The sequence below is a fragment of the Callorhinchus milii genome, unplaced genomic scaffold (genome assembly GCF_018977255.1).
Source record: "Callorhinchus milii isolate IMCB2004 unplaced genomic scaffold, IMCB_Cmil_1.0 Scaffold2, whole genome shotgun sequence".
Lineage (NCBI taxonomy): Eukaryota > Metazoa > Chordata > Chondrichthyes > Chimaeriformes > Callorhinchidae > Callorhinchus > Callorhinchus milii.
This window is the reverse complement of record NW_024704743.1, coordinates 70,716,979-70,744,615: the sequence shown is the minus strand read 5'-3', so window position 1 is coordinate 70,744,615 and position 27,637 is coordinate 70,716,979. Positions and strand designations below refer to the sequence as shown.

The window sequence follows — 27,637 nt, the reverse complement described above, 5'->3', positions numbered from 1 at the left end:
ACTTCATGCCCTGGCATCTTGCTACATCTATGATATTCACACATCCCGCTCCCGTCAGCTTCACTCAGCTGGTTCAAGTCTGCAGCATGTCCCTCATTCCCTCCGCTCAACAATTGGCGGTCATGATTTCAACTGCTATGCCCTGAATTTCTGGAACTCCCTGCCTTAATCCTCTGACTTTGCTGCCTCTTTGCCTGTCTCAAAAATACATCTGAAGATTTTCCTCTTTGACCGTGCCTTCAGTCACCTCCCCTCTCTTTCCATCTTAATGTCAAACCACCTCATTGCTAAGTGCTCCGAGATGCTAATGGCATGAAGGGCGTTAAACCCTATACAAATTGTATAAATGTAAATTGTTGTTGGAGTGAGATGGACCTTGAAAGAGTTGTGGGAGAGGGCATTTGTAATACACTATAAATGAGATCTCATTCAAATCGTACAAATGAGGGAGGGTAGGGGATGAGGTTATAATGGCAAAACCCCAATATAAGATCACCCACAAAGCTTGATACATTTCGGCACCAGTGGAAAATAAAAAAATTGTGGACTATCAAAAACTGCCTGAACTGGTTCCAGTTAGAACAAAGAGTCATTAATAATCCTAATAATCCTTGCAAATGATCTAGCACCTTATCATGTTGCTGAAACATTTCAAAGCACTTCTGAATATTTCCTGTGGAATGTAGTGACTGTTATTTGTAATTGATTGTGGCAACCAATGTGCACACAGCAATGTCTACAAAGAGGCATGTGGTCAAGTAAGTCACCAATTTTATTTGGGGGAACGAGAGAGGATTCCAGGAGAGAGAAATTCCCTTCACTGTTTGATTAGGGCCATGGAGTAGCAGACAGGGCCCCAGTTTAAAGTTTCATTTGATGAATGGAATCTTTGACAATGAAGTGCAGCTGAAGCACTCTACTGGAGTGTCCGCCTAAGCTATGAACCACACTTCTTGATTTGCTAGACTTCTGAGGTGAAACAAGTGTGGGGTGAATGACAAGGGAACAGTCATTGTCTGTACAGGGATGTGTTTGAACAGTGGAAATGGAGAAATTGTATGGAAGCCCTTTCCACCTCCAGGTTGCTCGGTGACAGGTCAGTGTAGACTGGAGCCCTCCCTCCATGCAGCCACTTCCCATGTTTGCCACAAATCCACCTAACTGCATGATCCTCAACTTTGCAATTGGGCTGGAGGACTTTGCAATCTTTGCTGCGACCTAGGAGCTTGGATCCATAAAGGAGAATACTACCAGGTGTGTTGCGTAAAGATTCAGTACACTATTCAGCATACAAAGTCAAACTGGATTATATTTCTGATCCAGCAAGTGGTAAAGGAATATGAATTATGTTATGGAAAAATGTTGTAAAAGAAGTCATGAATGATGAGCAAACTAGTGAGAATAATGGTGTTTTCTTTGTTCTATGAATCAATGTTCTTAGCTTTAAATAATGTATAAATCAGTTATTCTATCACTGTGTCAGATTTTAGCATTGCTCATTTTGTCCTTGAGAAGCAAAATTTGTAAACATAAAGTAAAGCTAAATCCTGTTTTCCCTCAAACAGAACAGATTGCATTTTCTCAGCATGTTTCAATGCATTAGGGTTGCTAGCAGTAAACTGAGAAAACCTGCAATGTGAGCTCTAGGGGAAATTGTGCAATATGGTAGGCAATCCATAATCATAATCTTAATACTTTGCTTGAATTACAGTGAACACAAGTGTCGCATAAAAATTCTAACAAAATTATAATGCAACCATTTTTGCCTGACAAACTCTGGACCTAACTATACACAGTAGTATTTATTTCGTAGTAACATTAATGCTCTTTAAGATTAGTAAATGAAACACACAGGTTATCAGGAAGAATAGTTGAGGCCAGGATGATTTAAGAAACCGCAGGATGTTGAAATAGAAAAAAAATGTATTGAACAGCATTTGGGAAGGGTGACATCATATTGACTGAATTTGAATATCTTCTTCATATGAACCTCTCCTGGGTCCTTCTTCATGATCCTTTATTTCTGATGTCAAGGTATTGTAGGGTTTAATAACAACAACTTGCATTTATATAGTGTCCTTCACACAGGATAGCACCTCGAAGTGCTGTACAATAGCAGGTTGGATGCTGAGCAAGGGAGAGGTGGAAGAGATAGGTCTTCAGGTGGATTTAAAGTTAAAGAGGGAGTGAGCTGGAGGCATTGAGACAGGGAGTTCCAGAATTTAGGGGTGCAGTAGCTGAAAGCACAGTCACAGATACTGATGCAGTGATGTTGAGCAGCCAGTGTTAGCTGACTGTCCGGGCAAAGGAGTTTAGCATGAGTCAAGTCCGAGAGGTGGTATAGCATGAAGAGATTTGTATGTGAGGAAGAGAATCTTGAAGTCAATCCATTCGAAGACAGGGAAACAATGAAGCCTGGCGAGGAAAGGGGTGATGGGATTAACTCACATAAGAAATTTCTTATAAAATTTTGCAAATTCTACCTAATAATCAAAAAACTTCTGGAACAACAAAATTACATTTGTAAAGTGCCTTTCACGTCGGGAGGACGTCCTAAGGCCCTATTAGGGGTGAGTTGGAGACACGAGATAGGGAGTTCCAGAATTATTAGCAGCTAAAAACTTTGCACATGGATCCTCATAACCTTTGCTGATGGTTAGAAAATCTATTGAATGGGGACCAGGCAGCTCAGTAACCAGGTACACTTCAAATTATCAAGCATCTTGTGACAATTCCCAGGACCAAAATCAGTCCAAAGTTGATTTTATGTGACTTTGTCCAAATTGTCAAAGAAGACTTAGAAACTATAAGGCAGATGTGAGCGCTTCTCTGATCCTCTGGAGACTCTGTCTCTTGAAAGCAGAAATTCAAATCCAAAGTTAGAGTACTTCTTGGCTTATTGAAGCATGGATTTGGCTGTTGCCCATTGACACAGTTGCTTCACTTCTTCGAGTCTCTCTGGGCTCTCCCAAATAATTTTGCGAGACATCTGTCTTTATTATAATTGCCTCCAGCCAGGAACTCTCGAGGGAGCATTTTTGGATCATGTTACAATGTTTGACAATTGTCACAGCTGTAATAAGTAAATAGCTTGCATTTTCATAGCAACTCAACTAGGTGTTTCTATTGATGAACAATTTGGGGATATCTAAGTGGGAACCAGTTCATGCTCCCTCCAGCTATTTGTAGAACATTGCTATGTGCAAACTGGCTGCCGTGTTTCACCCACAAATACATGGTCACTTCACTTTGCAGTGTGTCTTGTGAGGTGCTTTGAGAGGTCTCACTGACATGCTGGTTGGATACCCAAGCTAAAGTCAGCAATGGAATTTCTGATCGCAATGTGCTTTTTTAAAGATAGACTTCCATAAATTAAGAATGTTGCACCATTGGGTATAAGCATCAATCATCATAACTGAATCCAAAGTTCTACGTGAATTGGATTGAATCCAACGTGAATGGGGCTATGAAAAAAAGTCTTCAACGCACATTACTAAGTCAAAGGCTTCATTTGGGTGACATTTGTGAATCACTTTCTCCACTCCCTAAAGTGTTACTCAGTTATTTGCCAATTATAATCTCAGTTCCTGGCATAAACACAAGTTGCTGTTTTCAATAAATATTCATTTCTATTATTATTGTTATTATTTTTAGCACCACCAGGTACATAATTGTTTGAAACAGTCTCTATAACTTGGAGTGACCCTTGAAGGAGTGTGGTGTGGTATTTCTGAAAAAATATTTCAGCAAAAACAGAAATCTGACTGTTCTATCCTGCCCTATTTTCAACAACAACTGGAATCAGCAGAACAATCACAATAACTGGAAGCAGCCACTGCACCACTGGGGAAGCATATGGCAGAAATGTTTTATTTAAAAAGAAAGCTACCTGTTTTGTTTATGACTGATTGAAACTGTTGCAACAGAAATTCTGAGAGGTAGAAGATTGGTTGTAAGTGCATAACAGTTCAGAAAATAGCTTAGCACTCTGCCCTGGCATCATCTTGCCCCAGCTTTCAACTGTCTGTCACGTGAGTGTTGTAGCTTTGCATTAAAATAGGTTTCTAAATCTTCAGCATAACCTTTTGTTTGAGTTGGGGAGGGGCATTGGAAACGTATTTTTTTCTCCATTTCTGGCATAAATATCAATGAAAAATAAGAAACTAGACTAGAAAAATAAATATTGAGTCTTTAAACGGCACATAAACTGTTTTGTTATCTCATAATGATAAATCTATAACAAGATTCTCTAAAATAGTTATTTCCTTTTTGATCAACTGAGAGTCTGACACACCTACGAAAATCATAACTGTGCTTAACAGTCTCCAGTTAATTTGAAATGTATGTTTTAAATTGGACCTTACATTTCAAGAAAAATAACTTTAATAATTATCTTATGTTCATACATTTCTCTAAAGTCAGCAATTGGATTTCTAATCACAGTGGGCTTTTCTAAGGACATTAATTACTCAACGATCTTGTAATTAATCCCACATTAATAGATGTTGCTTTATCTCTCTGGAACATTTACGGTTCCATACAAGTCAAGATGTACATCACTGTTATTGGGATGAGCACCCCTAAATCCTTCAGATTAAAATGCCCAGAAAGGGTATGGTCTAAACTTCAGTAGAAATTTAATAAGTAAAATGTAGGTGGTTTACAAAGAAATCAAGGTATGGCTTTTCTAGTAAACGTCAACATAACAAGCGAACATAAGTTTAGAATTGTAAATGGCAATTTCAGGACAGGTACCAGAAAGTTTTTCTTTACTCAGAGGATAATAAATGACTGGAACAAGTTGCCAGGGAAGGTGGCAGAGGCCAGGAAGCTGGACGCATTTATGAAGCAGGTTGATGCTGTGATTTGCTGATGGTAAGATGGATTTCTGGAAGGATGAGATTGGATGTGCCAAAGAGCCTTCTTCATCCAAACCAATCTTGTGATCTTATGGAGTCCCTATCTTCATTGTGCCAGGGATAATGCAGCACCACATTGCCCCGACACAGACACCAGCTCAGAAGACAGAATCAGCAAGTAATATATAACCAAAAAACTAAAAGAGTAATGGAATTCTTTGAAGACTGGCCCATAGAGCACCATGGAAGTTAGACAATTTACATACCATATAGTTGGCATAAACTATTTCAGTTGCTGACATGAGAAGGAAGGACATATGCAACCTTTTTTTAAAAAAAGTACTTTAAATTGCACATTGTAAAGGCAAAACAATTCTATTATTCTTGAAGTGCAGGCCATCAGACTTCGATCATCAGCTGAATTAAATTGTACCTTTCCAGAAGCAATTGAATTCTAATTTAGATCTCAAATTATATTCGGCATGTAGTTTCACAGGCAAACTTGGAAAAAAGTGAATGCCTCTAAACTACAAGGGTGGAAAAAAGCTCCAATATATAATGCATATAAGCAACTTTTACTGAAAGGTGTAGTATGACTGGATGACTGAATTATTGTATCTGTAATAGGCACCTCCTTAACTGTCACAATAACATGACAAAACAGCAGTCCAAGACCTGGGATTTATACAATTTCCATTAAGGTTCATTTTTTTGGTCTGACTAAAATAAAACTGGTTTGTAGAAATGGACAACTCATTCAAATGTTAGAAATATTAACACTAAATGTATGAATTTGATTGAAAAAACAAATATTTTCTTTTTTTTATTTCTTAGTTCAAGACTATTGAGAAACAATGGAATTTGATGTATCAATGGAAAAGTGACTTTTATTCTTCCAGGATCTCTCCATAATAGTGTACAAATAGAAGTTATATTATGTAACCTGTTATAATAATTATATTATACAATTATATTATCCACACATTGGGATGAAAAGGTAATTTACAAGACACAAATTAATTACTGTATGTCTCGTCTCAGAAGTGAAAATAATAATCATAAATTAACCCTGAACAAGGGTTATTTTATTCATAAACACATTTATTATTATTCAAAACAACACATTTAAAAATATTTTAAAACAAAATAATGAGAATGCATGTAATAAAATGTAAATTTCTATGACCACTCCCAGAAGAAAATTTAGACTTTACATAGAGAATTCATTGCATAGTCTATGTTTTTTCCTCCATCTAACAAAATGTATTTATACAGCACCTTTCACGTGAAAGAACATTTCAAAATGCTTGACCAAAGATAGTGGTGGACACCAAGCAAAATTTAGAAAGACATTTAAGATATTGGCGAAAGACATGGTCAAAAAGGTTTGTTTTTAGGAGGTTTCTGAAGCCAAGGAGGGAGTTAACAAGACAGTTGTTTTGGAAGAGAGCTCCATAGGACAGAGGTATCGATGGTGGGTTAAAGGAATTGAAATGAGGAGGGTGCAGGTTATAATGTAGGGCTGACGAAGACCGAATAATTAATGGTGGGAAAAAACAGTGGAGAATTTTAAGACAAAGGGTCTTAATTTTGATCTTCTTATGTATTGGAAACTAGTTGAGCTTATATACAATTTTCATTTATATAGCATCTCTCTATGTCAGGAGGATGTCACAAAGCATTTAATAATGTTCGATGGATACTTAAGCTGGGGATGAGAGCTATCAACAACAGCAACAACTTGGATTTATATAGTGCCCTCCACGCCGGATGGCGTCTCAGAGCGCTTCACAGTAACGGATCCCAGGGCCAAACCAGGGGGAGGGGGGAGAAGGTGACCAAAGGCGCGGTCGAAAAGAAAGGTCTTCAGCAGAGACATGAAAATAGGAAGAGAGGGGGCGAGACGAAGGAAGGGAGGAAGGCAGTACCAGAGCCTCGGGGTATGGTGGCTGAAGGCACGGCTGCCGAGGATGGAGCGGAGGACTCAGGGGACGAGGAGGAGGCCAGACTCAGAGGAACAAAGGCAACGGGTACTCTTTTGAGGAGAGAGGAGGTCAAAGAGGTAGGGGTTTGCAGAGGAGTGGAGGGCGTTAGAGTAGTCCGGCCGAGAGGTGACAAAGGCATGGACCAGGGTTTCAGCGGCTCTTGGGGAGAGGTATTGGCGGAGACGGGCGATGCGCGGAGGTGGAAGAAGGCGGTGCTGGTGAGGGACTGGATGTGGGGGAGGAAGGATAATTGGGGGTCGAACCTGACGCCTAGGTCGCGTACGGGTTCGGAAAGTTTTAGGGGAGGTTGGGTAGGTGGAGGAGGTGACAGCTGTGAGATTTTAGACGTTGACGAGAGCCAAAGAGTATGGCTTCCGTCTTGTCAACGTTCAGCTGAAGGAAGTTTGTGCTCATCCGGCCCCTGAGATCTGACAGGCAGGCTGACAGAACATCAGGGGACTGGGGGTCGCAAAGAGAGGTGGAAAAATAGAGTTGGGTGTCATCTGCATATATGTGGAAGTGTACCCCATGTCTGCGGATGACATCCCCAAGAGGGAGCATGTAGGTCAGAAAGAGGAGGGGCTCAATGATGGATCCTTGGGGCACCCCACAGGTAACCGGGTGAGAGCCGGAGGAGAAGTCTTTTGTGCAGATGGACTGCTGGCGGTTCGTGAGGTAGGATTCAAACCAGGCGAGTGTGGTCCCACTGAGGTGGATGACGGAGGAAAGGCAGTGGAGGAGGATGGCATGATCGACTGTGTCGAACGCAGCGGAGGTGTCCAGGAGGACAAGGAGGTAGAGGGAGTCCTGGTCACAGATAGAGAGGATGTCGTTTGTGACTTTCACAAGCGCAGTCTCTGTACTATGGGCGCAGTCTCTGTACTGTGGGCGCAGTCTCTGTACTGTGGGCGCAGTCTCTGTACTGTGGGGAGGGCGGAAACCAGACTGAAGGGGTTTGAAGAGGAAGTGGGAGGAGAGGTCTGCGCGGAGTTGATTGGTAATAACGCATTCTAGAACTTTTGCGACGAAGGGCAGGATAGAAATAGGGCGGTAGTGGCTGGGGTTTGAGGGATCAAGGGAGGGTTTTTTCAGGAGGGGGGGTGATGACAGCAGTTTTGAGGGAGGCAGGGACTGATCCGGAGGAGAGGGACTTGTTGATCATGTCAGCCAGTAGTGGGCAGAGGAGGGGGAGCTGAGTGACCAGTAAGTTGGTGGGGAGCAGGTCGAGGCAGCAGGTGGTGGGTTTCATGGAGCTGATGGTGGGTGAGAGGGAGGAGGGAGAGATGGGGAGGAAGGAATGTAAGATGGGGGTGGTGGTAGGAGCAGATGATAAGGAGGGTGAGGGGGACAGAGAGGGTGTGGTGGTGGGTGACAAGGTGCAGGTGGATGAGGCTGCCTGGCGGATGTTGAGTATTTTAGAAGAAAAGAAGTCCATGACCTCCTCGCATTTGGCATTGGATATGAAGATTGAGGAGGCCTGAGGGGGGGCACGGAGGAGGTAGTGAGTGGTGGAAAAAAGGATTATAGGGTTGTGTTTAGCCTCCAAGATGATGTTGGAGGCCGTTTTTGCGCGTGTCAAAGAACGGTGGTAGCTGTGGAGATGTTCGAGCCACAGTTGGCGGTGAACTGTCAGGCCAGTTTCCCGCCATCTGCAGGGAAAGAGGGGAGGGAACAAGTCAAAGAGCGGCAGATCAGAGTTTCAGTGAATGGGGGCAAAATAATAATCCTTATATAATCCTTACATCTGCTAAAGTGCCTTTCACGTCAGCAGGACATCCCAAAGTGGTTCAACAACAACAACAAGATTACATTTGTATTACGCATTTCACGTCGGGAGGACGTCCCAAGGCGCTGGACAGAGCACAGCATTTTAGACCTGAGCTGGGGTTGGGGGGGGATAAGGGAGGGGAGGGGAATGGTGGTGGCTAATGACATGCTCAAAGAGGAGGGTCTTGAGGCGGGACTTGAAGAAGGCTGAGGAGGGGGCGAGGTGGAGTGACTGGGGGATGGAATTCCAGAGGTTGGGGCAGAGTGGCTGAAGGCTCTCCCGCCAATGGTGGGGCTTCAGAAGATACACTGTAACGTGTAGTGACTGTGGCCAAAAGGGGCAGCCATGTTGTGTACTGCAATGTCCTACAAACAGCCATGAAGTAAATGGACCAATTTTATTTGGGAATTGTTGACAAGGACACCAGGAGAAATTCCCTTCTCTTTTTGAATGGTGCAATGAGATCTTTAACGTCCACTTGAACATGCAGACAGGGTCTCGGTGTAAAGTCTCACCGAAGGACAGCAGCTAAAACAATGCAGCTCACCCCACTGCATTGGTGTGTCTATATGCATTTCAAGATCCAATGTGGAATTTGAACCCACAACCTACTGAATGGTGGTAAAAGGGACAAGGAAACTTGTCTGCAGAGACTTGTGAGTTCCAGATATGCAATGGATATGGAGGTTGAGACACTGCTCAGGGTCATGCAAAATGTCAACAACAACAATTCTCATTTATACAGTGCCCTTTGTGTAAGTCAATATCTTGAAGTGCTTCAAAACAGAGCACCATCCGTTTCAGCCCAAGCAAGCAGCTGGAAATGTATATGCTAGTGAGAAACAAACAGGATAGCTTCAATCTTGTTGACATTGAGCCGCAGAAAGTTATTACTCATCCAGGCCTTGTATCAGTTGTAAGTCAGAACACCAAAAATCGTGCAATCGAAGGAAGGGAGTAAATAATTTATGGGGGATAAAGCCAAATGATTTATAACTGCTATGACATGAGTAAGTTATTTTGCATAAATTATATAAATCAAATAGACACAAGTCTCAATATGTATTTCTTTAAACGTTTAAAGAGAAACCAGCAGGCCTGAACTTATTTTTCATTGGACACAAGAACATTAAAGGAGTACATAATCAAAATCTTAAAATTATGGTTTGAAGAGAGGTATGTATTTAGATATATAAGTAAGCAAGCTATCTGACTTGCATTATAATAATAATAATTATCCTTGTATTTAATAAGAGTCTTATCACGTCTTCGAGACATCTCAAAAGCGCTTCACAGGATACACTCTAAAGTGTGTGATTTGTGTTTTGTGGGATCACAGAATTAAAGAATACAGGTATAAAATTAAACAAAGTCCAAGCATTACCAGAGATTAGAAGATTTGTGTTAATGAATTGGTAAATGTATCATTTTTATGCAACCATTTTGGGATTCACAATGATTAGAAAAATAGCTTCTAATATAATCTCACCAAGTAAATCACCTAGTCGAAAGTATTACTAAAAAAAACATGCATTACTATAATAGAAGATAGTCTGATGAAATGTGCAACTGAACTGCTGGTTGCGGGGGGGGGGGGGGGGGGGGGGAGGATCAGTATATCCTTGAAATGAGATTTTGCAATAAAATGCTTGATGCAGCATTGAAAGTTAGAGGAGCACCCAAGCTCTAAGTAGCACTACGTCACTCTGAATCATCATTGAATGTTTCAAAAATCAGAGCAAGAAGATGCAATGATGGGATCAAATGGAATATGTGGGCGAGCTCTTGAGAAAATTAGAATGCTAATTTAAAAGACAAGTGAAACCACTTCGATGCTTAGTGATGGTGCTTTGGCGAGTCTCTCTTCAAATACTCTATGTCACAGAATGGCTTAAACCTAAACAACAGAAAATTATGCTTTGAGACAGTAGGACAAAGCAATGGTTCTTATATGATAGATTTAATTTATTTTTGATTCTTCATGCCAGCGAACATAAGGCCCGATAACTATGGGTTATCAATACAAATATACATTTCATGATTTATTTTTACTTAACAGGAAGGTGTGCTTACCATTCTTCTTGTAAAACATGATATCTCCTTTGAATTCTGTCTTTTCATCCAAACCTTTCTCGATTCGAAGAGTTATCTGTTCATTTGTTTCAGGACCATATAAAAATCTACAGCTACAACTCTTCTGCATAACTTCAGTCCGGGCAAACCCAGTGAGTTCACAGAAGCCATCTGAGCAGTAAACTATGGGGAATCCCTTCGCCACCTGTGCATTTGCAAGTATAAAATTACTGTCTATAAAAGAACAGAGAAAAGACAATAGATTAGGAATGTTGATTTGGTTACTGCCTGTTACTCCCTTCCCTCCCCTCACCCTGACCATTTCCCCCCTGCTCCGGCCCTGACCCAACTGTACAGTGCCTTGGGACGTCCTCCTGACGTGAAAGGCGCTCTATAAATGGAATCTTGTTGTTGTTGTTGTTGCTGTTAAATCGCTTCACAGGTGTAGACCAGTTAGTCTAAACAATATACAGTAAATTAGGTCACAGATACCAATACTAATAATAATCCTTGCATTTGACATAGTGTCTTATCAGGTCATCGTGATGCTTCAAAGTGCTTCACAGAATGTATTGTAAAGAGGACTGATTGTATATTTTGTGGGCGAAACATGGCAGTCAATTCCGCACATCAGAGTCCCACAAACAGTCGTGAATTGAGTGACCAAATAATTTATTTATTTATTTTGAAAGACCAGCTAGTCTAAACAACATACAATACATAGGATTGCAGATACTACATCTACATGATAATTTATTGGATTTATTGACCAAATCTCAGTTGTATTTTCAAGCTACCTTAAATAGAAGCCCACAGAAAGAATATTTGGCGATTGCTATTGCTCAATAATATATTTTTGTAGTCATTTTGTTTTCTCTACTTTCTCTATTGCACTCTCAAAGCACTCGATTTAGGTGAACTTAATAGCTGTACCCCTGTGGCAGCAATTTCAATATGGGAAACGAAAGCAATCATTTTGATCTGTGAAAAAACAATTTTGAACACTGATTATTTACAAAACATTTGTGAAGCTTAGCAAGGAACAGAATATTCAGAGGCCTATAACATAAACTGGTCACAGAATCTCTTGGTAATGAACTGGAATTGATCATAATTGTGTGAATAACATCACACATCAATGGCAGCATCCTCACCGAAACCTGCAACTGCATAGAAATTGATCCAGAACTATTTTAAACCATAAATAAAGTAGGTAGTGTATATTGTAAAATATAATCATGAAATGAATGATTTCAAAATACTATCAAAGTGAAATGTTCAGAATAAGGTGAATTAATGAATCAGTATTCATAGATCCCTTGATGGGCTTGTGGTGCGCAAAGTCACACATCCACAAAGCTATTCACACTACCTTTGCTGATCTCAACCATGGTAGCAGCTCTGGGCATTAAAATCTTTCTTCCAGTCCCTGGGATAGGGAGTGAAAAATCAAATAGAGTTTCTGCTCCTGATCATCTTCCAATGACATATGTCTAAAATTGCTCTTTTTGGGGGTTTAGACAGGTCTGACACATGTGGAATCCTATTGCTTAACGATATCCAAATCATACTGAGAGTTCCACATATGTATACCACTTGTCCATGGAAGTTTTATCTGTGTCTGATTGGTGTGCCACTCTCTCTGTGGAGGGACAGACCTTGTTTCCCTAAATCTGGGAAGTATTAGGTGCAGATTGGCAAGAGTCAGGATTTGAAGATACTAGAGTGTGAGTTGGGGTACCACTAGAGCTTAACCAATTTGGCATTGAGAGCACTTTTTGGCAATCTTTCCACTGCTTGTCAAGCTAGGACCACCTTATATATTAGGGCTTTGGCTTTCAGCGTTCGCAGGAACTGAGTAGGAAGAATTCCTAGTCCCAGTGAGCAATCTGCCCTTCTAAGTCCTACCAATGAGCCAGGCTGGCTGGTCTGTCATCAGTAGTGCCCTGGAGTACTGTGGACTCCCAGTTGTAGGAACTGAACTACTGAGGTCACCACAGAGGGTTGACTAGAATCTGATATTCCATTGTCAAGCGCGTCACATTCAATCTGTGACATTGAGTGAGGATAGGATCAGGCTCAGCCGTGATGCCTTCTGTGTTCCATTTGGCTGCTGATAGACACTCGCTGCCTCATACATAAAGAACGGCCACTTGGACAAGACACGAGAGTGATAATGGTGCCAATAGAACCAAACAAGTGCTCTGGGATGCTGCCCTGCATGATGGTGCTATATAAATGCAAGTAATTGTTGTTAATTGACCAAGAATCAGTGCCTTTTAGATAGTAAAATGGAAAAGAATAGGACTGGCAACAAAAACAATCAATGATCCCATTTGTTTTTAGTGTTTCATAATCATAGTTGTCTTTTTGATAATAGAATTGTGTTGAAATGGTCATATTTGAACAAAAGTTAATTCTCCTGGGAAATATAATATATAAAAATAAAAATAATAGAACCTCTGGGAATTGAGGTTTAAAACATTACATTTCCAACAGCTTCAGGCCAAGGAGATGTTCACCTGATTAATGGCCTTAAGGTAGGTTTTCATTTCAGGGCAACTATTGTTGAAGAATCCTATAATTGCATTTATTAACTGCTCGACTCAAGCACTGACCTTGTGATCTTTGAAGACAGATAAAGAATGATTAGTTCATTCAGTCAGCGAATAGGAAAAGGTTGGAAAAAAGTACTGTAATATAAACTGTTAAAACTTTTATCATTCCACCACAAAGCAATGATTATATTTTCTATAAATATATTATTAAATTGAAGAGGTACTAAATTATGCAACATTAAAACATTTTTCAGAGATTATCCTATCCTCAGCTTTGTCCATTAATTAATGCATGTATTTTTTATTAAAATGGATTTTTAAGTTGCTGACCAAAAATTCCATCTGGCTTTAGGATACAAGGACATTTTGACTTTAAGGATAAAATTGCGCAGAACTGTGGAAGATTCTTGGACTTTCTAAAAAAAAACAGGTGAGAAGCTAAAAAAGTTGATTTGGACCTCATGTCCTATAACCAAATCCTTTCTGCTATCTCGAAACTTGATTATTCATTTCCAGGATAGCCATTTAGGAAAACACTGATATTCATTGGACATAAATATCAAGAGGCCTTAAACCTTTTCCCTCCTCAGATGTTGAGCTCCTGCACACTCACTTTCCTCAGGAACTAACAACAACAAATTGCATTTATTTGACAAATTTCCTTTCACGTTGAGAGGACGTCCCAAGGCATTGTTACGAACAAAATATAATAGCTAAAGGCATTGGTGCAATTTCAGGTTAAAAGAATGTGCACTGCTGATTGAAAGTACCTTGTTTAATTGAGTGCAATTTGGCATCTGACTGCATGCAATGCGATTTTTACTGCTTGATCATGTGGAGTCTAATTGTGTGTGATGAGGAGTCTCAGAAGCAGGTTTAATTGTTTATATTGCTAGAGTGCTACTAGCATTGCATGTTGGACCCATTTGTGGATGGTGTTTGAGTACTTACTCTGCCACTCTGCAACATATGTATAATACTATATATAATACTATATGAATGAACTGGACAGTCAAAGGCCTTTGAAAAAATACTATTCAAGGGCTTCTTTACAAACTAAGATCGCTGGATATTAAAGATAATTTCTTGTCTACTTTATGTGACCGTTAAGGATACATATACATGTCATTCTTAGTTCAATTGTTTAATAATCATTTCCTTATACAGATTAAGTGGAACCAATATTTATACATCATTATATTTTATGTATATAGTAGTCAGAGAATGGAAGAACATATATACTTATTACTTCACATATTATATTCATCTAAGTGTGCATATTACTGCAAGTTATACTAAACAGATAATAATCCTTGTATTTGATAAAATGCCTCATCACGTCTTCGAGGCATCTCAAAGCGCTTCACAGAATATACTGTAAAGTGAATTAACTGTAAATTTTGTGGGTGAAACACATGACTACTATCTTAACATTCTCCAGTAACATTCTCGTTGTCCATAAGCTGCTGCCTTCACAAGATCACAAGGAAAGCTCAGATGAATAAGGTTATTTGGCTCATTTGATCTCAACCAGTCTCATCTTCAAACTATTTTCCCTTATGATCTTGTGATGTGTGAGTCTGGAGACCGCTTTTGGTCAGCTTTTGGTGATATATCAGCAATGTTTGGGAAACCATCTAATATGCAGTTGTCTTTGTTGTTTAAGATCAAAGAGGCAGAAAAGATTATTTTGTCCTTGTAAATTCTCAGAGCATGAATAGAGTAGCCATTTAGTAATCAATGGACAGGTTTAGTTAATTGGCCTTAACACCGACTTGCAAATTATACAAAGTAGCTAATGAATTTACACAGGATAAGCTATTATTGTTCCAGGAAAAATATATGATGCTTGGAAATCTCATTGAATGTTCACGTGAAATTCTGACTTCAAAGAAAAAGCATCTGTGGTCTCCGTATATTGTTTTTGTTTAAACACAACTACAACAACTAAATAGCACCCTCCAGGCAGGGTAGTATCTCCGAGCGCTTAAAAGTGGCAGAGTGGGAAAGCGCGATCTCAGATGGTGGGGTGGAGGGTGCAGGATGGTGGGATGGTGGAGCAGGAGGCCAGTGCCAATCGAGCGGAGACACTGAGTGAGGAGGTTGGAGAGGTAGGAGGTGCCAGGGAGTGAATATATTTGAACACGAGTGTGAGGATCTTGAAGTTGATCCGTTCAGCGATGGGGAGCCAGTGGAGCCTGGCCAGAACTGGTGAGATGTGGGTATGGAGTTTGGTCCGGGTAAGTATGCGGGGGCAGAGTTCTGGGTGAGCTGGATCTTTTGAATGGTGGAGCTGGGGAGACCGGCATTTGAATAATCCAAGTGGGAGGTGACAAACGCATGCACAAGGGTTTCAGCTGCATTTGGGATGAGGTATGGAGGTGGGCAACGTAGCAGAAGTGGAAGAAGGCGGGCCTGCTCAGGGACCGGATGTGCAGGAGGAAGAACAGCTGGCGGTCAAACCGGATGCCCAGATTGCACGCGCACTGGTTCGGTGAGTCTGAGGGAGATTGAGGAGGTTAGATTCGCAGGAGTGAAGACATTGATGGGAGCCAAGGAGTATGGCTTCCATCTTGTCCATATTCAGCTGCAGGAAATTTGCGCTCATCCAGGCCTTGATGTCCGTCAAACAAGCTGACAGGACATCAGTGGACTGGGAGTTGCAGCTGGAGGAGGAAGAGTAGATTTGGGTGTCATCTGCAAACATGTGGAAGTTGACCCCATGTTTGCGGATGACATTGCCAAGAGGAACCATGTATATAAGGAAAATAATGTGGCCAAGAATGGAACCTTGGGTGGGGGAAAAACCATTTGCCGAGATGTATTATTGGTGGTTTGTTAAGTAGGACTTGAACCATGTGAGTGCGGTTCCACTAAGGTGGGTAAGGGAGGAGAAGCGGTGGAGGATGATGGCATGATCGATTGTGTCGAATGTGGCGGAGAGGTCCAGGAGAATGAGGAGGCAGAGGGAGCCCTGGTCACGGAGAGAGAACACCATTTGTTACTTTGATGAATGCTGTCCCTGTGCTGTGGGCAAAAACTGAAATGGAGAGATTTGAGTCGGGAGTGGAGGTAGAGGCGTGAGCAAAGTTGATTTGCAACAATGTATTTCAAAAATGTGGCCAGGAACAATAATAATACACCCCCTTCTCTGCTTGTCATTATCTGCTCCTTTCCAACATCCCCCAGTTCTGACAACAGATCATCAACCTGAAGCACTAACTCACTTTCCTTCCTCCATAGATGCTGCCTGACCTGCTGCGTGTTCCCAGCAACTTCTGTTTTTATTTCAATATTCCACACAATGTATTTACAGAATACAGATGCAGACTACACCTTAAACCACTGTTTTTGTTTGTTTGTTTGTTTGTTTGTCAAGACCCTCCTCTTCGACCGTGCTTTCGATCTCCCTGCTTCTCCCCCCTGCCTTCCACACTCCCTGACCCTGACCCCAAGCTCGGGTCCGAATCTCTGTCTGTCCAGCGCCTTGGGACATCCTCCCAATGTGAAAGGTTCTATACAAATGTCATTTTGTTGTTGTTGTTTGTTACTGAGTAACCAATAAATTAAAAATTATTCAGTTATATATATATCCTACCACATCCTCCTTGTCCCACTAAGATAATCCATTTGTGCAGTGCCATTTCCTGTTACAGTGGCCATATAGATAGCTGTCCAGCAGGCAATCATCACCTCTTCAGGCTTGTTGGTCAGCCTCAGCCTCAGCGTCTCCACATGCATGTCAGCCTGGCTCAGTTGGTAGCACTCTCGTCTTTGAGTCAGTTTCCAAGTTGGGACTTGGAACTCATGTAGTCTAAGCTGACATTTCAATGCAGTGCTGGGAGTGTGCTTCATGGATGGACATGCCCGTCATTCAGATGAGGCGTTAAACTTGATCAGTCAAACATTAAAGATCCCATGACATTCCTTAAAAAGAGAAGGGAGTTCTCCCACCGTCTTGGCCAACAATCCCCCAAATAGAATTTGTCATTCATTCGTGGACATTTGTGTGACATCACTGTTTGCAAATTGGCTATTGTGTTTGTCCACAATATACGCAGTCACTACACTGTACAGTATATCCTGTGAGGCTTTTTGTGACACCTTCCAATATGAAAGACTATAACAAATGTAATTATTATTAAATCCTGTGAAGCGCTATGAGACAATCTCCAAACATGAAAGGCGGTATATCAAATGTAAGGATAAGTATTATTATAACTTCCGGAGATGAATCTGGCTAATCAGAGAAATAATGACTGAGCTGCAACAAATGGTGGCACAAGATGTAGCGAAGGCATCAATAACTTTCTGAGAAACTATCTGCATAATTTTTTCTCCTACTGAGTCCAGAGGTATTTTTAAAGCCAGTTAGTCAGCAAGCAAAAGATGATAACTGGAGGATGTGTTTGCTGCCTTTGCTTACAGAAGCAGTTACTGCAGTAAATAAAATGCGTTGAGATGTTTTAATGTGATAAGGCACTATTGTGAGCGATGACAAATTGTTCACATATCTCCAAAACCACAACTCACTCTTTATTTGTAGCTAGGTATGAAACATACAAAAATCATTACTCATCATGAAAAAAATCACACATAATAATAATAATCCTTGCATTTGATCAGCGCCTTATCACGTCATTAAGACGTCTCAAAGTGCTGCACAGGATATACTTTAAAGTGGGTTGACTGTGTATTTTGCGGCCAAATTGCAGCAGCCAGTTGCACACAACAATGTCACACAGCCATGGAGTGAGTGACCAATTTTATTTTGGGGGATTGTTGGCCAGAACAGCTGGAGAAAATCCCTTCTCCTTTCAAAAGCATACAGATCAATCCAGCTTACTTTCAGAACACTAGCGTTTACCCTGTGAACAATGTACAGTATTAACAATGTGCAGATAAATCTGACTCTACTCAATGGAATTGACTAATTCATCCGCTTTGAAATGACGATCAACAGAAGATGATTCAGATAGAAAGTTTTGTTCTGTTGCTGGATTTCTAAAAGTCCAAATTGTGGTTTTGGAGATATGTGAACAATTTGTCATCGCCTACAATGTGCAGACTCACTCCACCTTACAGTATTCCCTGTAAAGCACTTTGAGACATTAAATGTAATGCATTTCTGTGCTGGAAATCTGACGCAACATTTGAAGTAGCTATCTCAATCAAAAGTGAATTATGTTTAGTACTCTCTGCAGATGAACTCAACAAGTACAGTATGCAAGACATGTTTTCAGATTTCTACCATTCATACCTCTAAATGCAAGACCAGAATCTGCAAATTTCAGAGAATTGAACAGACTGGAACTAATCTGGAAGGAAGAGAAAAAGTCTGCACCCTTGTTCCATTCAGGCAATAAATATTAGAATAAAATGTTCCAGCACAACTACAAAGTGTTTTTTGCAAAAATGTCACTGTAACCCAGCAGTAAGGGCCAAAAAGAGATTAATCTCATAGGGCACCATTTAAAAGTGTACATTCGCATTTTAGCATTTTAATAAACATGTTTGTGCTGGGAAGCTCTAAACTTGTCATGTTTTATTGGATTATATGTTTTGTAAATCTGTGAGGGTCCAGTCTTCTGGTCTTTTAGGAATATTTAAAATCCCTCCAGCCCTCAATGAACTGCTTGCTGGCCTTATTCTGTTGCTGCTCTAGTGCCAGTCACTAGGAGGCAGGCAAGCACAGTCTGCTGGTATTATTCCCATTGATTCTCCTCCCTCTCTCCCTGTGGCGATTAAAACATTTATTTCCTGCTTAGTTGCAACAGTGACCTCTAGTGTGCAAGATCTCGGCTGCACTCTTACCTTTTTGTAGCAACTAGTATAAAGGAGTGAAAACAATCCCTTTCCCGTCTTTGGGGTATTCGACTATAAAATACACCATTACTACACTTTGCAGTCGCTTTGAGACATCCCCCTAATGTGAACGGCGCTAATTGAAATGAAGGATTGTATCCATTCATCCCCAATCAAGCAACTGAGATGTTATTTAGTGATGTGGATTCTGAGAGGGACAAAAATCAGTTCTGCCTCCATTGGTTAGATCTGTATTTTTTATTATTTTCTCTCTGCACTCTCACTCCTTGCTCTTTCAATCCAGTCCGCTCACCTCTCTTCTCTCTCTCTCTCTCTCAAATGCTCACTAAACTACTTGATTATGTTGGGCTCCAGTCTAACTTAATAAATGAAGTTGTGAGTGCCACCTCCAGTGCTCCACACCCTCTCTCTCTCCCCTCTGATTGGTTTCCTTTGTCCCCTCCCGGCTGATCCCTTTGCTCCTCGTCTTGTTATGTGCTTTTGGTTGCCACCCCTGAATTGAGCTGCCCCTCCCAAAACACCTCTGCTTTTATTACCCACCCTTCGCTACTCCCACTCAGTTCTTCTCTCCTACCGGCCTCCCTGCCTACTGGACTCTTCTACAGCCTTTGTCATCTTCCACCTCAATTATTCCGATATCCTCCTCACTGATCTCCCCATTTATAAAATTCAGCTAATTCACACTCCGTAGCCTGTCTCCCGCACAAAACTCAGCCAATCGCCTGTTGTTGCCAGGTTCCTCTGGCTCCCTATCACACACACTCAATTACAAATCACTTCACGGCTTGGCACCTCCTTCCTTTCAGACCTGCTTACTTCATATTCCACTACCACCCGCTTTCACGCAGCTGGCTCTGGGTGTCCCTCAACCCCTTCCATCCACCATTGGCAACCTGGCTTTGAACCATTACGCCGCGAAACTATAGAACTCGCTGCCTCAATTCCTCCGCCTTGTCCCCTCTTTAATCACCTTCAAATCACATCTGAAGACCTTCCTGTTCAGCTGTGCCTAAAGCCACGTCCCCTTTTTCAAGCTCTGCCACTGTTAAGTGCTCTGAAATGCTACATCGTGTGGAAGGCACTATATAAATGCAAGTCGTTGTGGTTGTTGTGGGACATGCCTTACAATGACAACAACTCAGCACAACTAACATACATATACCAGAGGAAATAATATTCTCCATCTAAAAGCACTTTCAGACCCAGGGTAAAATAAGCAGTATCAGTCGCTCTGCATTATCGGGAAGACTTTCCATCTGGTTCTAGATTTACTCAATTTACACAGAATTTCAGAGATGCTTAATTTTAAACCGGTTTTCTGTAAGTTCTTTTAAGAATTAGAGTTCTATCAACTGACTCAACAGGACACATGAGATATACTGGATGTTGTCTATTGTAAATCCAATTTAAGTTTGAAAAACAGTTGCGGATGCATTTTTTTCAACAGTTCTGAGGTAGTTATGCAATTCAAAAGCTATCAACCCCATAGTCCATGTGCAACAACACTGTAGAAGTAGAACAATATGCAGAAGTCTATTTTTCAGACTGTAAATAGTCCACAGTTTGCTTTATTATATAATAATATAATAATTTAAATCTGTGAATTTAGTATAGCACCTTATCACATCACCAAGCCCTCTCAAATTGCTTCACAAGATTTTACTTGAGGTGAAGTGACTGTATACACAGTAAACTCCTGATAGCTCTTTCTCCTTGGAGTGACACGTTCCCAGGAGTTTATGCATGTAGGTGAACGAGGCAGCTGATTTGATACAGGGTTGACCCACAAACAGCCATGAAGTGAATGACCAATTTTTATTTGGGGGATTGTTTGCCAGAGCAGTAGGAGCATCTGCTTTCGCTTTTCAAATAATGCAATGAAATCTTTACTGTCCACCTGAAAAAGCCAACAGGAATATCAGCATAGACTGTGAGTTCAAAGACCCAGTGTGGGGCTTGAACTCACAAGAGTGAATGTTGCCAACTGTGCCAGGCTGACATCTGGCAAATAAATATAATATCAGCCAAACAGCAATTAAGGGTGATGATTTGCAGAAATTCAAAGAACCAAAAATTCTCAAGGCTGTGTGGAGTCTGACCATTCGTATTAAGCATATGTCAGCAGTGGTATTGTAGAATGGGAACAGCCCATAATGTTGACATTTACTGTGTTCAAAACAGGAACAAATGTGGTGAAAAGCTGAGGAAGCGAGTCGGCTTCATGAAAGCACGAGATATCTTTAATCTGGTGTATTTGTTGATGCTGACAATGTGGTGATCAGAACACAATGAATACCTAATTGCCAACGATTCACAAGGTACAGGGTCATCAGGAAGTGTACCACCCAGAACCAATAATAAATCAGATTTATGGACACTCATTCTGAAAAATCTGTTTCACTATACAAAATACACAACAAGGAATATGGGTGTTTGGTGAATGCTAATGCTACACTGCACTCCATAAATACATGATGATCTGAGGGAGTTCAGCTGCATCGAATCACGTAGATTGTTACTGCATGGAAACAGTTCATTTGGTCCAACTAATCTATGCTGGTGTTTTTACTCCACATGAATCTGCACCATGCCAGGCTGTGAAGACAGTGTACTCTTCCCCAATGGAACTGCAAGGTGCTCATTTAAGCTTTCTTTGTTAAAATTTTCAAGTTGTTTTTATTTGCTTCTAAATCATATAATCAACCTGCTTACAGGAAGCAATAGTAGTATCACTTTCAGTGTTTGTCTCCCTGTTGTAACTTTGCAATACAATGTGCGCTGAATTTGAAGAAGAATTTCAAGACATAATGTGTCGCCTTTTTAGTAAACAAATCTGTTTTCACAGAGCATTTCCTGAACTTCTGTTTAGGAACCTGTGAGTCTTGTTCAACCCTCAACTGTCCTTTCTCTTCCATATCCGTGCCATGACTCACTCTGCCTTCCCCCACCTCCGCAACACTGCCCGACTCTGCCACTGCCTCACCCTTCAGGCTGCTGAATCCCTCATACACGCATTCATCACATCATGTCTTGACTACGGAAATTCCCTCTTGTCGGCCTCCCCAACTCTTCCCTCCACAAGCTGCAGATCATCCAGAACTCTGCAGCTCATGTCCTCTCTCTCACCAGGCTCCGTGACCCTATCACACCTACCCTCGCCCGACTCCACTGGCTCCCCATCCCTTAGAGGATAGAATTCAAAATGCTCATCCTCACTTTCAAGGTCGTCAATGTCCTTGCCACCTCCTACCTCTCTGACCAGCTGATCCTCTATCAACCTGTCCACACTCTCCATTCAGCAGGCTCTGGCCTGCTCCACATCTTCTGCACTGCCCACCCTACCATCGGCGGCCGAGCTTTCAGCCTCTCTGCCCCTACCTTTTGGAACTCCATCTCGCAATCCCTTTGCCTTGCTCACTCCCTTGCCTCCTTTAAGACATAACTTAAGACTCTCCTTTTCAACCGTGCCTGGTAGGAGAGGTAGCCGCTCTCCTACCTTTCTGCTCTCCCTCATCCTAACCCTGGCCCCCCCACACTCGAGTCCCGATCCCCGACTGTTCAGCACCTTGAGACGTCTCCTGACGTGAAAGACGCTTTACAAATGTAATTTTGTTGTTGTTCTTGGAAGTAAAGTCTATAGGGCAGATTATAGGACCAAATTTGCAGCTAATGCTAACCTGTAAAACTATTTTCTGTTACAATTTAAGATTATTGTGCTGTTTGGGTACTATTTGGGGCACAATTCGAAAAAAGAGTGTTTCTTCCGGTGTCCTGGCCAACAATCCCCCAAATAAAATTATTCATTCACTTCATGGCTGTTTGTGAGTCTCGAAGATGTGATCAAGTGCTATATCAAATTCAAGGATTATTTTTCTTATTCTTATTCTTATTATACTATTTTGCTTCAACAACTGCCTCAGACAGTGAGTTCCACAATCTCACTACCCATATCTGAAGTAGTTCCTTCTAGTTTTTCTTTTAGACCCCCTATTCCCCTTATCAAACCCTATTATAATGTTAAACCCTTCTATTAGGAACCCTCTTAGACATCTCTTCTCTTGTGAAAAAAGAGAATAGGTTTATGGAGATAGTGTTAAATGGGAAACTGAAACATTTAATTAGAAAAGCAATGACTAGAGTGCACTGAACTAAACCACAGTATTTACTATAAACATTTCAGCAATGTTATTCAACTGTTCAATAGGGTTAATAGATATCATGTTCAATCCCCAGTTATTCTTCCCACCCCACATCTGGTCCCTGACCAGGACCTTTTCTCTCCACTTCTCCACTTCACCTTCTCTGAACATACCTCACACCTAATGCAGATGAAACCTTCATTGACGCATTCGACCGCCTCCCACCTCAAATATTCCGATGCTCTCCTTGCTGGTGTCCCCAGCTCCACCATTCATAAAATCCAATTAATTCAGAAGTCCACTGCCTGTATGCTCACTTGTGTTATACCTTGTACCCCCATCCTTGCCAGCCAGCACTGGCTCCCTTTTGCAGAATCGATCGATTTCAAGATCATCACACTCACATATAAATCACTTCATGACCTGGCACCTCCGTACCTCTCTGACCCGCTTACACCCTGCTCCTCTAGTTGCCCCTTTGCTCAGCTCTCTCCCGCCTCATACACATCCCATCTTCAGATCATACTTGAATACCTTCCTATTCAATCGTGCCAATAGATACCTCTCCCCCTGGCTCAGAGTCAAGCTCCAGCACTATTAAGTCTTCCGAGACACTACTCTGGGTGAAGAATGCTACATATACGCTAGTTGTTGTTATTACATAATTTAGTATATAATATAGTAATAATGTGCATTATTGAGTGTATTCCATCAGCAAAACCAAAACATCACCACATCAAATTAATCCATCATGATGTCTGTGGTTATTATTTTTATAGTTGACTACTTTTAAATTGAATTTGAATTCATTTTGCAGCCCTTGATGTAAAAAGAAAACATACTGGGCACCAAGTGGCTATAATATTAGCCTATTTACAGCTGAACCTCACAAGATACTTCGTTGAAATGTCTTCTCATTATGTATAATAGTTAACCATTGAATCAATATTACATCTAATAAATAACTATCTATTCTCTATTTCACCGATCTGACTCAATGGTAAAATTGTGCAAAAAAAACACATGAGAGTTACTACATTAGTGCGTATGCAATTTCCTCCAACCCTTTTCTCCTGCCTGTGTCATCCTCTGATTTTGTTCCATTTTTTGTCACTGTTTGTTCCAGCAGTGAGGCTAAATGTTGAGTCATGAAGCTCCTGTCCTCTGGAACACTCTTAAGAAACACATTGCCTTGTCTTTACTCTCTCTCTCTCTCTCCAAGCTTTCTAATCTCTTCTACATATCTTCTGACTTGCTCCTTTCCTCATCTCATTCAAAGTTTATCTCAAGACCTACCTCTACCACCATACTTTCAGTGATCTTTCCCTGGCTCCTACTCCAGCTCCAGTGAAACCAGGATTGTAGTGCTTTGGGGCGCCTCGCAACATGAAAGACGCTATTAAAATGATTTTTTTATTGTACTGTAACCATACATGTAGTCAACATCCTTAGTTCTCCCTTTTCCCCATATATTGTTCCATACTATGAAATAGCAGGTAAATGTGACTGAAAAGATTGCTCTTAAAAGAGCCAACACCGACACGATGGGCTGAAGGGCCTTCTATGCTGTAAATTTCTGTGGTTTTTATGGTTTTATATATAAGAACAACTTGCATTTATATTGCATCCTTCGTACAGAATCGCGACTTGGATTGCTGAAAGAATATAGGAAACAGCATATTGAAGTTCGATATGTTCTTCAATCAAACTCACTTGAAATGCGACAGCAGATTCATTGCTTAAGTATTGTGTTTCTCCTCAGTTTGATTTCTCCTATGTCAAACCGCCATTGAAGACAATTCAAACGTATTTCTATATTTAGATCTCGAGCAGCGAACTCTTCCCCTGACAGTGCTGCTGTGACCACACTACAAGCTAAAGCACTACACATTAAATGTAAAAGTAACCTAATTAAAGGCACTATTGCATGCAGTTGAGTCTTCCCTCCCTGGAATCCCTTCAACTTTAAACCTTGCTCGTAACATTCTATGAAGATCGTATTATCTTACTGCATTTGCAATACTGCGCTAATCAGATGAGTATGGGAAATAGATTAAAAAGACAGCATTTTTAAAGTGATAAAATAGTAAATGACAATTACATAGAATCAATAGAAATATACAGTGCATTCAAAGGCATTCAGCCCATCGAGTCTGCACCATCTCAGGCTCTCAGGACAATCCAACTATCTCGCCCTATTCTTATATCCCTTCAAGCCTTTATCTTTAATTTTTGTCTACTTCCCTGTTGCAACCCACAATAAACTACCTCTATGACCTTACTTGGCAGGGTATTCCGCATCCTAATAACTCTCAGTGTGAAAAAATATTCCAAGTTCTCCTTTTGCTCTTCTTATATCTTTGGCCTCTAGTCATTGACTCACCTTCATTTTGTTCCAGAAGCCATGTAACTGATTGTATTTTGCAGTAAATAAATAAGCCTTTAGCAATTTAGTGGTTTGATATTGTACATTCTCTTAGCCTAGGGTTGTCACCTCTGAGACCGAAAAAATAGCCACTGGTGCCCAGGGTGGACCCTCCGAGGCACCATCTCAGTAAAAACATTGCCCGCTATGATGGTAAGGGGGAGGGTGGCCATTTTGGTAAAGGCAATGCACGCAATGAGGTAGGACATGGTGGCTATATTGGTAAAACAGTGATCTGTGATGGTAGTGAGGGCAGTCATCTTCGTAAAGACAAAGCGAGCAAAGCATTGGTGGGGCAGGAGGGAAGCGGCACCCACCTTGATAAAAACATGACCTGCAATGGTAGTGAGAGCAGGGCGTGGCCATCTTGCTAAAGGCCGTCTGCACAGTGCATGGAGAGGGGAGTAGAGAGAGACATACATCCTGGTATGACCACTGATATGAAAACTGCTCAGGTGGCAACCCTCTCTTAGCCTGAAGGTAAGATTGTGCAACATTTTGGAAAATTATTAAATTCAGTCTTCATTCGCAAGCTGTCTTTAGAGAATTTTCCAAACTGTTGCACAATTTAAAGATAATCTCGAAGACAATTGTCTTACAGTTGAGACTATGCTGTATTTGGGCCTCAGAATAATAAACGTCTATCTTACTTGTTCAACTGTAATCAAAGTATGGCAATTCTGAATTCAAATTGCCTTTTTTTTAAAACACATCTTTCATTAACGCGACAGGGTTTTTTTATATTAAACTGTCAAATAGCAGTTCAAAGTTGTAACTAATTAACATGCATAGACATTTTCATTCATGAAATGATATACAAGCTTCATGGAAATTTTAGTTTTGACAGTTTTCTGGCTAATGCAGTTTATGAATGAAGAGCAAACCATCTTATCCCAAAATAAAAGCATTAAAGTGCATTCTTTAACCTGTAAATAGAACACAAATACCACATCCCTTTTCACTTAATATGGTCAGAGTTAGTTATTATGCTTCATCTTATCAAGTTCAAATTATAAATCATAATGTTTATACTATCCCATTCACATTAGACATTGAATGTCAAGAATCAATGTCTAAAGTCACTAAAGTGAGTTTCCAGATATAAAAAGAATCCAAAAATATATTGTGTGCATTTAGTGTCCTGGAGCCCATGTAACACATAATTGCTTATTTTACAGTTTTGGAATAGCCCCATCACAATGTGAAATTTACAGTCTTTATACCCATTAATGTATTTGATATACCAATCTTTTTTTTAAGTGGACTGTTAAGCCCAAACTTAATCATGGAAAGGACCCATAGTTTTTTTTATTACAAATTCTTACTGTTCTATTCTGGTTTTCTCCAGTGTTTGAGATTAATATCATTAATATAAATACATTCAAATAAACTATAAAATAAGAATGAGATCCTTGTTGCAGCGAGCCAGAAGCTCAAGCATGAAGAGTGTCTTGGTTACATAAGATAAGAATATGGTAATGTACAGGATTGGTAAAGACCTGTACATTACCATCTGTTAGGCCCCAATTATGCCATCTGTAGTGATATGTATACATTCTAACCTGTTTGCAGCTGCACAGCTTTGTATTTGTATTTTATTAAAGCAGAAAACTTAGCCAAACGTTACATTTTTCTTAAGATATATTTCACGTCACTGGAACATGTCGTCAGTTTTAGAGTTACACGATGGAAAGGAACTGGTAATGTATTTTTAGGTCAGCAAAACTTGAGAAATATCAGCCTAATGAGAAAAAAATAAATGATTTAATAATAACTGAAATGAAACTGCGAGTATCACTTTCTTCACGACTTTAAGTACTGTGTTTCACAATCCTATTCAGTCCTTGGTAAGATGCAACATTATCAAATTACTTTTTGTTGAGAACATCTGAATGTTAATTTCTGTGATTCAATGTTAAATTCGGTTGCATCAAATAACATTTGAATGAATATATTATTGTTTCATAAAATGGTCTGAGAGAATCTGGGCTATTAAGAAAAAAT

At 40.6% G+C, this 27,637-nt stretch overlaps 1 protein-coding gene across 1 annotated transcript in view; it reads right to left on the bottom strand.

The window, feature by feature from the left end:
* kcnh8 (potassium voltage-gated channel, subfamily H (eag-related), member 8) overlaps positions 1 to 27,637 on the bottom strand; it is a 150,156-nt gene that overhangs the window by 115,895 nt on the left and 6,624 nt on the right. The window contains exon 2 of the mRNA XM_042332486.1: positions 10,686 to 10,919. Coding sequence (XP_042188420.1) covers positions 10,686 to 10,919 — 234 coding nt within the window. The remainder of the gene's footprint in view (positions 1 to 10,685; positions 10,920 to 27,637) is intronic.